Genomic DNA, 14,949 nt, shown 5'->3' on the forward strand with positions numbered 1-14,949 from the left:
AATTGACCAAATTTTGAATAAAACTGACTCATCTTACTAAATTTAATAAAATATAATTAAAACCCAAAAATATCAGTTATGTTTCAATAAATATTAAAAAAATAACAAATACACTCAATTCAATTCGACAATATTTTAAGTCGAATTGAACTATCTGAATCCACAGACCTACTTTCTAAAAAAGAAGGATATTTGGAAACTTTAAATATTTATCAACTGATCTACTAAGACAAATATAGAGTGTGAAGACACTTCACGACAGCATAAACCAAACACAAAACAAATAATGTCTTCTTTACTAGTACATAATAACTTAAGAGAGTCTCTCTATACACATCTTATCATAACTAGTTTATTTTTAATATCATATAAAATCTAGTAAATGATTGAAATTCTCAGAATCGATTTACGCGGAAGAAGAAAAATGATATATACTTTGAAACTTAACTGATTTACCAACGGTTTATCAAGTGGTATTATGGTTATAGATTTTAATGGATTTATAAATCATTTTTCGATTTAAAATTCTTTGATAAATCCATGATTTTAAAAACCAAATAAGCGTTATGAATTTCAAAATCAAAATAGATGAATGTTATAAATCAATAAAATGGAATAAGTAGGACGAGACTTTGATCTATTTTAATAATTCAAAATAGGTTAATCGTAACTAAACTTAAATAATAACCTTAGTAGTTCATGAGAGAAAATGTGGGATTGAGAAATTGTTCAGAATGTACTAATTTTCATTGGTTAGTGTGGAAAGTGACAAGGTAAGAGTTAGGAAGATCCAAAACTAGTTAATTACATACAAGAGAATATTAAAGCTCAAAAACTTTGAACTATTGCCAGTAACTATAAATTGGAACAAGGTGAGAATTCATTTGTTACCCCAAAAAGAAAAAGGTAATCAAGAACACCATAAAAATATATTAACTGAATACACAAATTTTTTGAGATATCTGACAAATAGCAATGTCTACGTGAGAACTTCTCCAAACGTTAAAAGTTCAATCAAAATAACAAGGTTGAACTCAATTTTATTCCTTTGTATTTTTCAAAAATATATCTATAAATCCACTCAAATCCAATTTCAAATCAAATCCTTTAAGTAAATTTATGTTTTTTAAATAACACTAGATTTTAAAATCATAAAACCAATACAAATTATTAGATTTTAATATGGATTTCAAAATTATAGAAACAAAAACACTCAATTTGGTTTAGATTAAAATCCATTAAAATACATAAACCAATAACAACCCTAAAGCACAACCAAACACAACCAAACACAACCAAAGTGTTACTTACTAGGACACCAACCAAACTTAAACGACTCTCTATGCACATCATCATATCAGAATTGGGATAAAGGCATTGTCTTTGTGTCGTCTAGAATCCAATAGAAGACAGAAGGTTCCCGGAACCGAGCCTTCTCTTACGCAGACGCTCTGCGATAATGAAGGCAAGCTCCAGAGAACTGAGAAGCGTTGAGCCTCGGCACAGTGTGTATGGTAACGTGAGCTCAGATCGTTGTAAGTGATGGTGCGTGACCCTCCAACACATTCTGTCACGTTGACCCGTCATCTCTAGATGAACCCCACCCAGGGAAGCTACCTTCTTGATCATGCACGTCGAAGAACGCTCTCAACTCCGCCTGATATATTATACACATAGATAGAACATGAAATCATGCGCGCCAAAAAAAAAGATCATGAGCAAGAAGTATTATTTACCCTGATTGCATCGAAAGAACGAGTCTTTAGCCCACTTGGAGCCATGATGGTGTTCCCGTGCATTGGATCACTAACCCCAAGTCACAATCTGACCAGCTCCACGTACTGCCCTGATCAAATGAGGAAGCTTCACCCTCATATTCTCAGCTCCCATTCTCACTATAACCGTTATCCTTCCAGGCTTGTTCTGTGGGTTTAGTATCTCTATCAGCTTCACCAGTTCACTTGGAACCATCTTATCACTCACCTGAGTTCACACAAACAAACAAAAAAACACAATCAAGATAAGGAAACTAAACAGTATTCAAAGATTATAACGTACCTTGATCCCAAGGGGGTTAGCGATTCCCCTCAAGAACTCAACATGAGCACCATCGAGTTGGCGAGTTCGTTCCCCAACCCAAACCCATGTGCGCAGAGCAGTCATAGTAAAGTCCAGACGTCGAGTCTTCTCTCGTGAGTGCTTGCTCATAAGGCAGCAGCAAGCACTCATGGGATGTCCAAAAATCAGTAAGTGGTCATGATCGGGTGTGCGTTCGTAAGCCCAGCTGCACCCATGAATCCTAAAGCCTCATCAACTCTATTAGCCAATTCACGGTACCTATTTTCATCATCACAAACACAACAACAGTTTCTGACTTAAGCAAAAAGTTTTGTCTCCAAACGATTTTTAACCACAAGTTTAAGACCCCCAACCTGTCGCCCTGTTCACTATGTTGGCTGAAATCAAGATTCCACTGGCTAACTCTCTGCATTGCCGCATAACCACCAGTAGCAAATGCTCTCAAGAGATTCAACGTAGCTACAGATTGTGTGTACGCTCTTTCCATCCTGTGCGGATCAGGTATCCTAGACTTCTCATCGAAAGCATCACCGTTTATGTTATCTCCTCTGTAACTCGGCAGCTTCACCCCATCTTTCTCCTCAAAACGGGTCTGATCTCGGCTTCGCAAACTGACCCGCCATTCTCCCACACCTGAAACACACAAACAAAACCCATCAAACAAAACATAAACTTTCCACACACACACAAGACTCAAAACAAACAAAACATAAACTTTCCACAACACAAGAGACTCAAAACAAAATAACATAAACTTTCCACCACTAATTCAACACACACGACACAAGAACAAACAGGTTTAGTAAAAAAACCGAACCTTGACACACAGAACACAGTCACACACAAAAGACTAAAAACAAAACAGAGTTGAGTGAAAAAATCAAACTTTTAGACACAGAATCAACACAAAAGACTAAAAACAAAACAGAGTGTAGTGAAAAATCGAACCTTGATAAACAGAATCAACACAAAAGACTAAAAACAAAACAGAGTTTAGAGAAAAAATCGAACCTTATACACAGAATCAAAACAGAGTTTGAGTGAAAAAATCGAACCTTTATAACAGGCATCTGACCACCGAACATGAGAACAACACCCATCTGAAGAAGAACCCTAAAAGTATCCCTAATGTTATCAGCGTTGAACTCCTTGAAACTCTCAGCGCAATCACCCCCTTGGAGCATAAAGGCCTGACCCATGGCGGCTTGGCCAAGCTTCTCCTCGAGTTTCCTCGCCTCTCCGGCGAAGACGATGGAGGGTAAGAGGAAAGCGTCTCCAGAACAGAGTCGAGATCCTTCTGGTCCGGATACTCCGGCAATTGCAAAGCTTTCATCGATTTCCAGCTGTCCAAGCTCCATTTAGCGGGACGGGAGGCTGATTGAGAAGATTTATCGGGGTCGGTGGAGCGGACGGCGAAGACGGGGGAGAAGGTGATCGGACGGCGAGGAGGGGGCGGTAAGGTAGGAACGATTTGGTTGGGAGAGGAGAAGAAGAAACGTTGAGAGTCGTCACCATCTCTGGTTTGGAGATTGACGGCCGGTTCTCGAGAGGATAGAGAGAAGGAGAAAGGTGAGATTTTTAATGACAATAGATAAGTGTTTAAGTAAGAAAAGTATTAGCCACGTGTCATGCGAATAGCGAACATGTCTGCTGTGATGTTGTGTGAACAGAAGGTTACCACCACTGGGTTTTTATCTTCAGCTTCTTCTCTCTCTAAAGCAAAATATGTGACTGTTACAAAACTTGAATGTTAAAGTGTTATGGCAGATCCTTTGATGCTACTTTCTCTTCACCTCCTCCTCTGCCTTTTCTGATATTTTCTTCTTCTTATTCTTCTCTTCACCGTCGATGGGGTTTGTCTCGGAGTGGGATTAGATTCTCTGTTTCTGAGTTTCGTTTTGTCTTCTCAACTACAATTGGCTAATTCTACTTCACCTTCGCAGTCTTCTTCTACTGCTCCGGAGAAGTTTGATCTCGTGTCTACAACTCGTAAGCCTTTGTTTCCTCTTCTTCCTTTTGCTTTTTGGTGTGTGTCTATAGATCATATACTTTCAAAGCAAAAAAAAAAAAAACTTCTAGATTATATTTACTTGATTCGGTTTGAAGTTTGGTAACTTATAGTTGTTTGGATCTGCAGAGCTCAAGGATGGAAGCCAGGTCTTTCGATTCGGAGATGCAAGTGAGGTTGAGAGGTATCGTGAAACTGAAGAAAAAGCGAGATGCTTAGAGCTAGAGAGGAAGCAACATGCTGAGATAGAAGAGGAAGAAGCCAGTGAAGGAGTGAGAGATGGAGGACATGCATTGGCCGATCTAGATCCTGTTTCTGAACTGGAGTCTCTCAAGGAAAAATCTGTTGTGAAGATAAAACCGGTGAAGTCTAGTACTGAAACAGTATCTGAGAAAGAGTATGGAGCTCCTCCTCCTGCCCGTCTCAGCAGTGTGATCAAAATTAAGGATCGTAAAAGGGTTCGTTCTCCTGCTAAGAAAAAGAAAGAAACGCCAATTCCAGTTACTGTTTCGGGGAGTGAAGATGAAGCTGAAGCTAAAATTGCTAGTGTTTCTAATCTGAACTCTATAGTTAGTGTAGCAGAAGTTATTCCTACTAGCGCTACTGAAGAAAAGACCAATGAGAATGTAGAGCCACTTTCTTCTCAAGTCATGGAGAAAGTCTCAGTGAATGAAATAAGAGGAGACTGTGAGACAAATGGTTATCAACAACTCACTGAGAGTCGTGTGGAGGAGCAAGCAACACCAATATCATCTAGTTCACAACATGGCTCGCAGTTGAATGATCTCAAGGAAGTTGCTCATGTTTCTACCACTGAACTTGATGACAGTTTGGAAGAGAGGAAAAAACTGATGAAGACTTTTGAAGCTGAAGAAAATCTTGTCGTTGAACCAGCAGCTACAGTTGAACTTGATGTGTCTCCTGATGGACTAGTTGTTGTGTCTCCTGAGGAAAATCTTGTCGTTGAACCAACAGCTACAGTTGATGTGTCTCCTGATGAACTAGTTGTTGTGTCTCCTGAGGAAAATCTTGTCGTTGAACCAACAGCTACAGTTTCTGTGTCTCCTGATGAACTAGTTGTTGTGTCTCCTGATGAAAATCTTGTCGTTGAACCAATAGCTACAGTTTATGTGTCCCCTGGTGAACTAATTTCAACTTCCGAAGCAACAAATCACAGCATTGAGGAGACTGCTGAAACGCCTGTGGTTGATACGTCTGAAATGGTGAGGTCCTAAGTCTAAACCATTAAGTAGTTTTAACAGTTATAGAAGGAAACAGACATCAGAGATTGTCTGTCAACAGCCATCACTCTAATTAGTTTTCATTCTTATAAAGGCAAATGACGGAGAAAATGGGACTTCAACCATAGAAGATGAAGTAGCTGTGATTGACAGTAAAAATGATAATGGTAGCATATCTAAAACTGTCAATGACACAAATGACGAAAATCTCCAACTTCCTGAACCTGAAACAGCTAGTCTTCAACCCATTGAAGTGGTTTCAGTCAGGTTAGTAAGTGATATATTTTACTCTTAAGTGTTTGTGAATGCTTAATGAACTATACTAATTGTCTTGCATAGATACATATCTGCATGCATACTATGTACATATATTCATACCTTTTTAAGTATCATATTGCAGCTTTTATAAAAGCATGCTTGTTTTACTGTGCTTGGATGCTTTACTTCTAAACAGGGAAGAGCTTGTGTCCAAAGCATTTTACTTGGAATCTGGTTCTGCTTCACTCCAAAACCCCTTTAAGGTACCTGTGATTGATTCCTTCTGTTTGCAGTTCACTTGTTTTCAACACGGACAACGGGACAAGTAGTAACTTTACTATCACCTTCTGCATTTCATTAATTCATCACAATCTTCTTTCAAAACTCTTACACTTATGGATAATTTGTGAATATGATTTGACCCTATGGCATATTAATATTATTAAAGAAACATTAGCTCTAATTTTTAGATACTTAAAGATTATATTATATGGTTAGTAATGTAAAAGTAATGATGTCCAGGCATTGGCAGGTAGGGAAGATGCTTATTTTATCTCTGAGAACAACAACTGGCTAGGTGTTGCAGACGGAGTCTCTCAGTGGTCTTTTGAAGGTACGTTTTAAAGTTTTCTTCGCTTATTAGTTTCCAAAACACTCACTTCTAGCTTTTTCTTATTGACTGTATATATGTTTTGGTTCATCTTTCAGAAATCAATGAGGGGATGCATGCTCAAGAACTCATGAGCAACTGTGAAAAGATTATCTCTGATGAAACTGCAGAGATATGTGATCCAGTTCAAGTTCTTCATAGAAGTGTCAATGAGACTAAGTCATCTGGATCATCCACAGCCTTGGTTGCTCATCTTAGCAATAATGTGAGACTTGGTTAAATTAGACAATCCTGTTTAAAGTGATCACAACAGTGCGTTTTGATCATGTAAAACTACTTTGTAGGAACTCCACATTGCCAATATTGGAGACTCAGGATTCATTCTCATCAGGAACAGAACAATATTGCAGAAGTCAGCTCCTATGTTTCATCATTTTTGTTTTCCCTTGCACGTTACACGAGGCGATGATGTCCTAAAACTTGCAGAGGTACGAGTTGATATTACTTAAAAGCAATGTCAATCATGTTTCCAAGTAGCAGACATACACTCTTGAATAGTTTATTTAAAATATATGCGGTCTTGTTTCACACGAACTACAGGTTTACAATGTGAATGTGGAAGAGGGTGATGTTATCCTTACAGCAACTGATGGCCTCTTTGACAACTTGTATGAGAAAGAGATCGTTTCAATTGTTTGCAGGTTACTGGAACAGGGTTTGGAACCTCAGGTGCTTAATGCTACAAACTTTATTACATCTATTTTTGTTGAATTGTGTTGATTAATATATTTTTGGTAGCAGAGAATAGCAGAGTTGATAGCTGCAAAGGCACAAGAGGTGGGAAGATCTAAGACGGAGAGAACGCCATTTTCAGACGCAGCTAAAGAAGAAGGACATGATGGATACAGAGGTGGTAAACTAGATGCTGTTACTGTCATCGTTTCACTTGTAAAAACTGTATCTAGCTAAGTAGTAAGTATGCAATCTTCCTCCCCCACTGTAAATAAAGAGAGTGATATTATAATACACATCACCTTGTTGGTTTCTCTATTCTTTAATTGAAACGATGTATAATCAAGTAAAGACTGATTACAACTAAGTAGTGGAACAGAACATGATCCAGTGAACATAGCTGGGCTGTTTCATGCTTCCAGTCAGGGCTGGGATTTTGAACCGAACCGTACTAAAATGCGATTTTCGGTTTGATAATCAGTTAGTTTGGTTTTCTATGTTTTAGAGAAAAAAAAATTACGTCTAAACCATACCAAAAACTTAAACAGAATAACCAAATTCAAATCGAATCAACCAAAATAACTGAAAATCATTTGAATTTATCAGAAATTTTATACAAAATTCAACCTAGATCAAAAACTTAAGTATACCGAATCGAAATTTGTGGTGATTTTGGTAAGTTTTATGTTGACTAAACCGAATAACCCGAACTAACCGAACCCGATGGCCTACTTCCAGTGCTAAAAATAGACCGAACAATCTCAAGCGCTACAAACATTGGACCGGGTCCAGATAGTGAACCCTAAAACCAACACTTAACTCTCTCTCTCTCTCTCTCTCTCTCTCTCTCTCTCTCTCTCTCTCTCTCATCTGCGTCTCCTCGGAGCCTTTCAGACAAGAGAGAAAGATGAAGTCTTTACTGAGAAACGTCTCCACATTAAAACCCAAGACCAAACTATCGACAAAGCTTCTACCTTTAATCCACCAAACCCTCTCCAAACCCTTCTCCCAATCCACAACCATCCCAACAAAGCAAGAACGAGTCCGCGACCACGGCTACGACAACTACATGGAAGTCGAGAAAAAAATCCGCAAAGTCGTCAAGTTCCACTCCCTCATCCTCTCCCAACCCCAAAACACCATCCCTATCTCCCTCCTCGACACCTTAGCTCGCCGCCTAGGCCTCGGCTTCAAGCAGCACGAGCCTGGAGCCTTCCTCCTCAAGTTCCCTCACGTCTTCGAGGTCTACGAGCACCCCGTCCAGAGAATCCTCTACTGCCGTTTAACCAGAAAGGCTCTTGATCAGATCCGTGACGAGCAAGAAGCTGTTGTCTCTCAGATACCTGAAGCTGTTACTAGGTTGAGGAAGCTCGTTATGATGTCCAACACTGGTAGGATCCGTTTAGAACATGTTAGAATAGCTCGGAGTGAGTTTGGTCTCCCTGAGGATTTTGAGTACTCTGTGATTCTGAAACATCCTCAGTTCTTTAGACTCATCGATGGAGAGGAGACTCGAGATAAGTATATAGAGATTGTTGATAGAGAGCAGAGTTTATCTGTTTGTGCTATAGAGAGAGTTAGAGAGATTGAGTATAGGACGAAAGGAATAGACGCAGAGGATGTTAGGTTCTCGTTTGTAGTGAACTTCCCTCCAGGTTTCAAGATAGGGAAGTACTTCCGCATCGCTGTTTGGAAATGGCAGAGGCTTCCTTACTGGTCTCCCTACGAGGACATCTCCGGCTACGACTTGAGGTCGTTGGAAGCGCAGAAGAGGCTGGAGAAGAGAGCCGTCGCTTGTATCCACGAGCTGCTGTCTCTGACCGTGGAGAAGAAGATCACTCTTGAGAGGATCGCTCATTTCAGGAACGTTATGTGTTTGCCTAAGAGGCTGAAGGAGTTTCTTCTCCAGCATCAGGGGATATTCTATATATCGACTCGCGGGAACTACGGGAAGCTTCACACTGTGTTTCTGAGAGAGGCGTATAAGAGAGGGGAGCTTGTGGAGCCGAATGAGGTTTATTTGGCTAGGAGGAAGTTGGCTGAGCTTGTGTTGATGAGTCCTAGGAAGGCTAAGGTTGATGCTGAGCTTGTTAGATACAGGAACGGATTTGATGATGAAGATGATGATGATGATGATGATAGCGAATGAGACTCACTCATTGTTCTGTGTTAATTTTGAATCGGAGAAAGATGCCAAACAAGATTGCTTACTTCAGCTGCAAGAATATACTTTGGGCACTACTCTTTCTCATCAGTAATATTCTTTAACTCGGTTCATATGAAACAACCTGGAATATTTGTTTCCTTGAGTCATATGGTTTAAGCTAAGAATCATCTTACCTGTCTACTTATGCCAAGTCCTAAAAAGAAAAAAAATTATTCTTTCTTTGCTTATTTATGCAAAAAAGAGGTCCTTTTACGCAGTCAATATAAAGACAATTTTTTCTTTGTAATAAATATCGTAAATGTCTTGGTCTCTGTCGTTATCAACCTTCATCATCACCATCACGTGATTGGCTAATACAAAACTTATTCTATCTTTTATTTTTTATTTTATTTTCACCTCACTAACCGTGAAGATGGTGAAAATGAATGTCCGTTTGAAGATGATCCTGTTGATGGTGATGTCTCTGGTCCTGGGATTTTCGTCGGCAGTTGATTTCAGATGGAGGAAAGGCGGAGGGTTTTCTGGTAGATTCACCAGAGCTGCTGGCTCCTCAGTTGTATTCCCAGTTCATGGAAACGTTTATCCTCTTGGGTACACACACACCTTCACAGACTTATTGCTTAACGTCTCTCATTTCAGAAACTCCCTATGAGGTTTGATTGATTCTTTTTGTTTTCTTTGGTTTTGGAACAGGTATTATAATGTAACTATCAACATAGGACAACCACCAAGACCTTATTATCTTGATCTTGACACTGGTAGTGATCTCACTTGGCTCCAATGCGATGCTCCTTGTGTTCGTTGCTTGGAGGCACCTCATCCACTTTATCAGCCTAGCAACGATCTGATCCCTTGCAATGATCCCTTATGCAAGGCGATGCATATGAATGGTAACCATAGATACGAGGCTGCAGAGCAATGTGACTACGAGGTTGAGTATGCTGATGGAGGGTCTTCTCTCGGTGTACTCGTTAGAGACGTCTTCTCCTTGAACTATACAGAAGGTCTCCGGCTCACTCCACGTCTTGCTCTCGGGTATATATATATAAACCTTTGGACCGACAGTTTTTTTTTTTTGTTTAGTTCATGGAGTTAAAGTTTTCCTCATTGGAGTTTCTTTTTTGTTTGTAAACAGATGCGGATACGATCAAATCCCAGGGGCATCGAGTCATCATCCTCTAGATGGAGTGTTGGGACTAGGTAGGGGGAAAGTAAGCATCCTTTCACAGCTTCATAGCCAAGGTCATGTCAAGAATGTTATCGGTCATTGCCTAAGCAGTCTAGGTGGAGGGATTCTGTTTTTTGGAGACGATCTTTATGATTCTTCAAGAGTCTCTTGGACACCAATGTCCCGTGAAAACTCGTAATATACCTATTCTCCTTGTTAAACGTATTGTTATTCTCTTCGTGCTCTGATAACAGTTTTTTTTTCTCCCTCTCTCAGAAAGCACTACTCTCCTGCGATGGGAGGGGAACTTCTATTCGGGGGAAGAACAACGGGGTTGAAGAATCTATTGACAATATTTGATAGTGGCAGTTCTTACACTTATTTTAACACCAAGGCGTATCAGGCAGTCACATACTTGGTAAGGAATTTGTAAAAAATAGTAAAGTGGAAGAGACTTGTGTTTTTTTCTGATTCTGAACAAGTTTTTTTGCTTCTGTTGGTTTAGCTGAAAAGAGAGCTAAGTGGAAAACCGTTGAAAGAAGCAAGGGATGATCACACGCTGCCTCTGTGTTGGCAAGGACGTAGACCGTTCATGAGCATTGAAGAAGTGAAGAAGTATTTCAAGCCTCTAGCTTTAAGCTTCAAAACCGGGTGGAGATCAAAAACTCTGTTTGAAATACCCCCTGAAGCTTATCTCATCATCTCTGTATGCAAAATCTTCTCCTTAGCCAGTCTCTTGACTTTTTAAAAAAAAATAAAGTACATTGCTAAAAAAAAGAAAGTCGGTGTTATAAAATTATGTTGCAGAGGAAGGGAAATGTATGTTTAGGAATCTTGAATGGCACAGAGATAGGTCTCCAGAACCTAAACCTCATTGGTGGTAAAGTCCTTATTTGTACTATAACCATTGGTAGTTTCAGTCAGGAATATAAAAGACATATTAACTCTTTGTGTATTTTATAATGACAGATATATCGATGCAAGATCAGATGATAATCTACGATAATGAGAAGCAATCCATTGGGTGGATTCCAGCAGATTGCGATGAACTGGCTTCACTACAAGCTTCTGCTGCTCAAGTTTATGAATATTGAGAAATGATATGCTGCTGCTGCTCAAGTGCACGGATATTTGAGAAATTGTATACTATTATATAGTGTTTATAAATCATTGGTGAAAGACATGTATTGAAAAACTTAATTGTTATAGTTGTATACTTCTTTGCCAAACTAAGTTGTAATAGATAACTTTTCTTATCTGAATCTGAATTGGATGTTGTTCATAATTCATTTTGTGTGTTTCAAGTTAACCAAAAGGCTAATATGAACAAATATATGCCAACTTGGTTTAGATATGTGTGGTTCGGTTTTACCAACTTTATGTTTACTTGAACTGGTTAAGTAGCTCCCTATTTAATCCGAAAAGCTTAAATTATCCAACATTTTTATTTGGATCGATTTATTTCAATTACTTAATAGTTTTACATGGATTAGCCGAGGTTATATCTATACTATCAAAAATTATCCAAAAAACTAGAACTATACCGAATTAAATGGATATCCAAAAGAAAAATTATGGTATTATTCAGTTCATAACTTTATAATCCAAACCGAACTAAAAATCGAAATAATCAAATCAAAATGAACCAAATTTTATAAATAATCAAACGAAAAGCACACAATACATGAACCAAAGCCGAACCATAAAACGAATGTCTATGGCTCTATGCCAATGAACAAAAATAGATACCAAATTGGTTTAGATATGTGTGGTTCGGTTAACCAATTTTATGGTTTACTGGTTAGCTCTCCTAAACATTCAACACTATCTCCGGCGAATTCACTTTGCTCAACTTCTTTGTCTCTCTAAGGTTCAATGGCTTTCTCCTTCTCCTTAACTTCGCCTTCACCAAGCTCGACTCTTTCCTATTCCAACATCCACCATCAGTTCCCCAACCCGTCTTCTTCATTTCCCGTCTCGTTATCAGTCTCGTCCCCGAGCAACACCCGCCGCCATCTTCGTCTCTCCATCACCTCCGCGTTGAATCCTCAGACGAAGAAAGCTTCAACGGGTGGTAGTAACGGGAACGGTGGTAGTACCAACAAGAAACGGAAGAAAAAGGGTAAAAGTTCGAATCTTAAGGAGAATTGGGAAGTGAGAGATGCTGTTGTTCTTAAAGAGGAAGAAGATTATAATGATGATGATGATGATGCTTCTCTTGCAAACTCTCCTCCCACCATACCCAAACCACCTGCTGGGTTCGTTATTGATGAAACCGGTAGAGTTCTTATGGCCTCCAAGAAGCGAATCGCTACTGTGGTCAGTCACTTCTTTCCCCTCCCACCCACAAAGCTTCACTCTTTTGGTGTTTGTGTGTGAGGAAAAGCAGTATTTAAGTGGTTTTTGTTGTTGTGAATGAATGAGACAGGTTGATCCGACAAACAATAGCCCTTTGGATTGTGTAATAAGAAGAGTGTTTACAAGTAGTAAAGGAGAGGATTGTATGCTTCTTTGCCCTGTTGATACGTGAGTCAACTCTTTTGTTTCTTCCTTTATCTTACCATGTCATGTCAGCAACTTCTTCTTTCCTGTCTGATTGATTCGTTTCTTGCTTCAGGCCAGTTCAGATTTTGAAGAGCACAAACATAGATGGATGGTCAGCTGTAAGTTTCTCCTCCATCAGTCTTTCCATTTTTATTTGCTTCAGAAGAGAGAGAGAGAGAGAGAGAGAGAGAGAGAGAGAGAGATACCTTTGTAGAAAAGTCATTTTCTAGATTTAGATTGCTTTGTTCAGGACCTTCGTTTTACCTTTTGTAGGTCAGTGATGAAGAGGTTGAATCTCTTCTTCCTGCTGCTGCTTATGCTCTTGCAAAGATCCATATGCATCTTGTACACAGCGGGTATATGACGCTGCCCTGGTTTCAAGCTTTTTGGTTTCCTATGTTTCTTTGTCTCTGATACCATCTTATCACTGTAAAATCAGATTCTGTTACACTGCAAGGGGAGGCTTTTGCTACACTGAAGATAATGTCTTCGATTTTCGCACAGGCAACAATCTCTTTCTTCTGATATTTTATGCATATGATTAATATTCCCTAGCATCTGCTCTATATGACTACACACTAAATGATCTTGGCTTCATATTTACTCTGGATATAGTTTATCATGCTCTTATAAATGATTGAATGTCAGTTAAATTATAGAGTTGCGAGATTACAACGGATAATAGGTAGAAAAACCTCTGAACTTGCATTGTCCTGTGAACTTGCATCTTTAGTAAAAAAAGTCTCTGATTATCTCATGTTTGGTTCTTGTTATCTACTACCTTCTAAGTGAGAGGTGTTTTTATGGGTCTGCTCATATGCTTGTAGCTTACAGTTCTGTGTATTACTTTGCTCATCATATCATTAAATGTGTAGAACATCAACTTTATGCAGATGATGGCCAAGATGTTGAAGGCTTGCCAACTGAAGGGGTTGAGATTACATGTTTTCATCTGGTATACCATTTGCTGCTTTCGGCATTCTTTTTTTCTTATTGACAATTTGACAAGTCTTTTGCGATGTTGTGAATATAGCATACTTTAAAATGAGTAAACACGACATTCAGTTTCTCAATTTGGCATGACGAGGTCTGAACCAAGTTTGTATTAAGTGGAATTTTGTCTAAAAATGAATTTGTGAAAATCAGGATGGATCACACTATATGGTCTACACGCCTTCAGATCCACTTCTCTTTGTTGCTGCTAAGGTAAGTTTGTAAACTTTAGTTGTTTTCAAAAACTTCTATAGCAAGAGCTGTAGGTTTTTTTTCATGGAAAGAGAAACATATGGAAGAGAAATAATAATAATAATAATAATAATGCCCAACTCCATCTATGCAGGATCCGAATGGGCTGCTTCAAATTGCTGATGATGTAAGTGAGCCTCTGTGTTATGTACTTACTGAATCTTTTGGGTTACTAGAAAGGTGTTGAGCAAAAGCTGCACTACTTACAAGGTTGACAGTATGTGATTTCAGGAAAGAAGAAAGGAGAATGTAAATGATCTAAGTAGATTATTTGATAGGCCTTAGCAAACATACAAGTCTTTATAATTGATGTTTATAGCAAAAGGAATTAGAACTTGGTTCTTAGTTACTTTTGTTTCTCTGGTTCTGGAAGGGAGAATCGCCTTTAGTCTAACACTTGTTGTATGACAATGGTGGGTTACAGGAGCTACTAGACGACCCAGCCGTGATCAGCGCCATAGACGAGGAAACCGAATTCAATGCACTGGTGGTACGTACAGAACATCAACAAACATTTAATTGGTTTGAAAAAAGGAAAGAAAATGATGTTAAATGTGGTAAACTGTTGTTTTGTTTTGGGGCAGGAGGAAGAGGCGGCTCTTCTGGAATCATTGCTTGGGGAAGAAATTTAAAAGCTTTCATAGGGAAACAGACCTACTTACTTAGCTTTCTTTCTTTTTTATATGTTTCATATCAGTGCTATCTATTCCTTGTGATGTTTTCCTGTTTATCATGAAAAAAGATGTTTTTCTATTGCATATCTTCATCTTTGGGAAAGGAATGTTAATTGAGTTCGATCATTTGTATGCAAAAGTGTACAGAGACTTATGGTTCAAACACTAAAGCAGAAAACTCCATTGACTAGCTCTGCCTCAGATGGACATATATACTCATTTC

The 14,949-nt window shown here is 38.8% G+C and overlaps 3 protein-coding genes and 2 pseudogenes across 3 annotated transcripts; 4 read left to right on the top strand and 1 right to left on the bottom strand.

The window, feature by feature from the left end:
* Window positions 1–1,294: 1,294 nt before the first annotated feature.
* On the bottom strand, window positions 1,295–3,670 carry LOC130508779 (phospho-2-dehydro-3-deoxyheptonate aldolase 2, chloroplastic-like; annotated as a pseudogene).
* A 169-nt stretch (window positions 3,671–3,839) lies between these two features.
* LOC130508233 (probable protein phosphatase 2C 62) lies at window positions 3,840–7,279 on the top strand (annotated as a pseudogene).
* Window positions 7,280–7,641: 362 nt separating this feature from the next.
* On the top strand, window positions 7,642–9,090 carry LOC130508234 (protein ROOT PRIMORDIUM DEFECTIVE 1). Its single transcript, XM_057003594.1, has one exon. It carries the CDS (start codon window positions 7,836–7,838, stop codon window positions 9,075–9,077), a length of 1,242 nt encoding a protein of 413 aa, XP_056859574.1. The 5' UTR covers window positions 7,642–7,835; the 3' UTR covers window positions 9,078–9,090.
* Window positions 9,091–9,368: 278 nt separating this feature from the next.
* LOC108843305 (aspartic proteinase Asp1) lies at window positions 9,369–11,550 on the top strand. Its single transcript, XM_018616472.2, has 7 exons — window positions 9,369–9,686; window positions 9,789–10,130; window positions 10,231–10,458; window positions 10,540–10,681; window positions 10,769–10,969; window positions 11,071–11,143; window positions 11,233–11,550. Exons 1-7 carry the CDS (start codon window positions 9,508–9,510, stop codon window positions 11,355–11,357), a joined length of 1,290 nt encoding a protein of 429 aa, XP_018471974.2. The 5' UTR covers window positions 9,369–9,507; the 3' UTR covers window positions 11,358–11,550.
* A 542-nt stretch (window positions 11,551–12,092) lies between these two features.
* On the top strand, window positions 12,093–14,916 carry LOC108839572 (uncharacterized). Its single transcript, XM_057003596.1, has 10 exons — window positions 12,093–12,582; window positions 12,692–12,789; window positions 12,881–12,926; window positions 13,081–13,163; window positions 13,247–13,311; window positions 13,701–13,762; window positions 13,954–14,013; window positions 14,147–14,179; window positions 14,477–14,542; window positions 14,637–14,916. The coding sequence occupies exons 1-10, from the start codon at window positions 12,139–12,141 to the stop codon at window positions 14,682–14,684; spliced, it is 1,005 nt and encodes a 334-aa protein (XP_056859576.1). The 5' UTR covers window positions 12,093–12,138; the 3' UTR covers window positions 14,685–14,916.
* The last annotated feature ends 33 nt before the right edge of the window (window positions 14,917–14,949 follow it).

Source organism: Raphanus sativus, chromosome 2 (assembly GCF_000801105.2).
Source record: "Raphanus sativus cultivar WK10039 chromosome 2, ASM80110v3, whole genome shotgun sequence".
Lineage (NCBI taxonomy): Eukaryota > Viridiplantae > Streptophyta > Magnoliopsida > Brassicales > Brassicaceae > Raphanus > Raphanus sativus.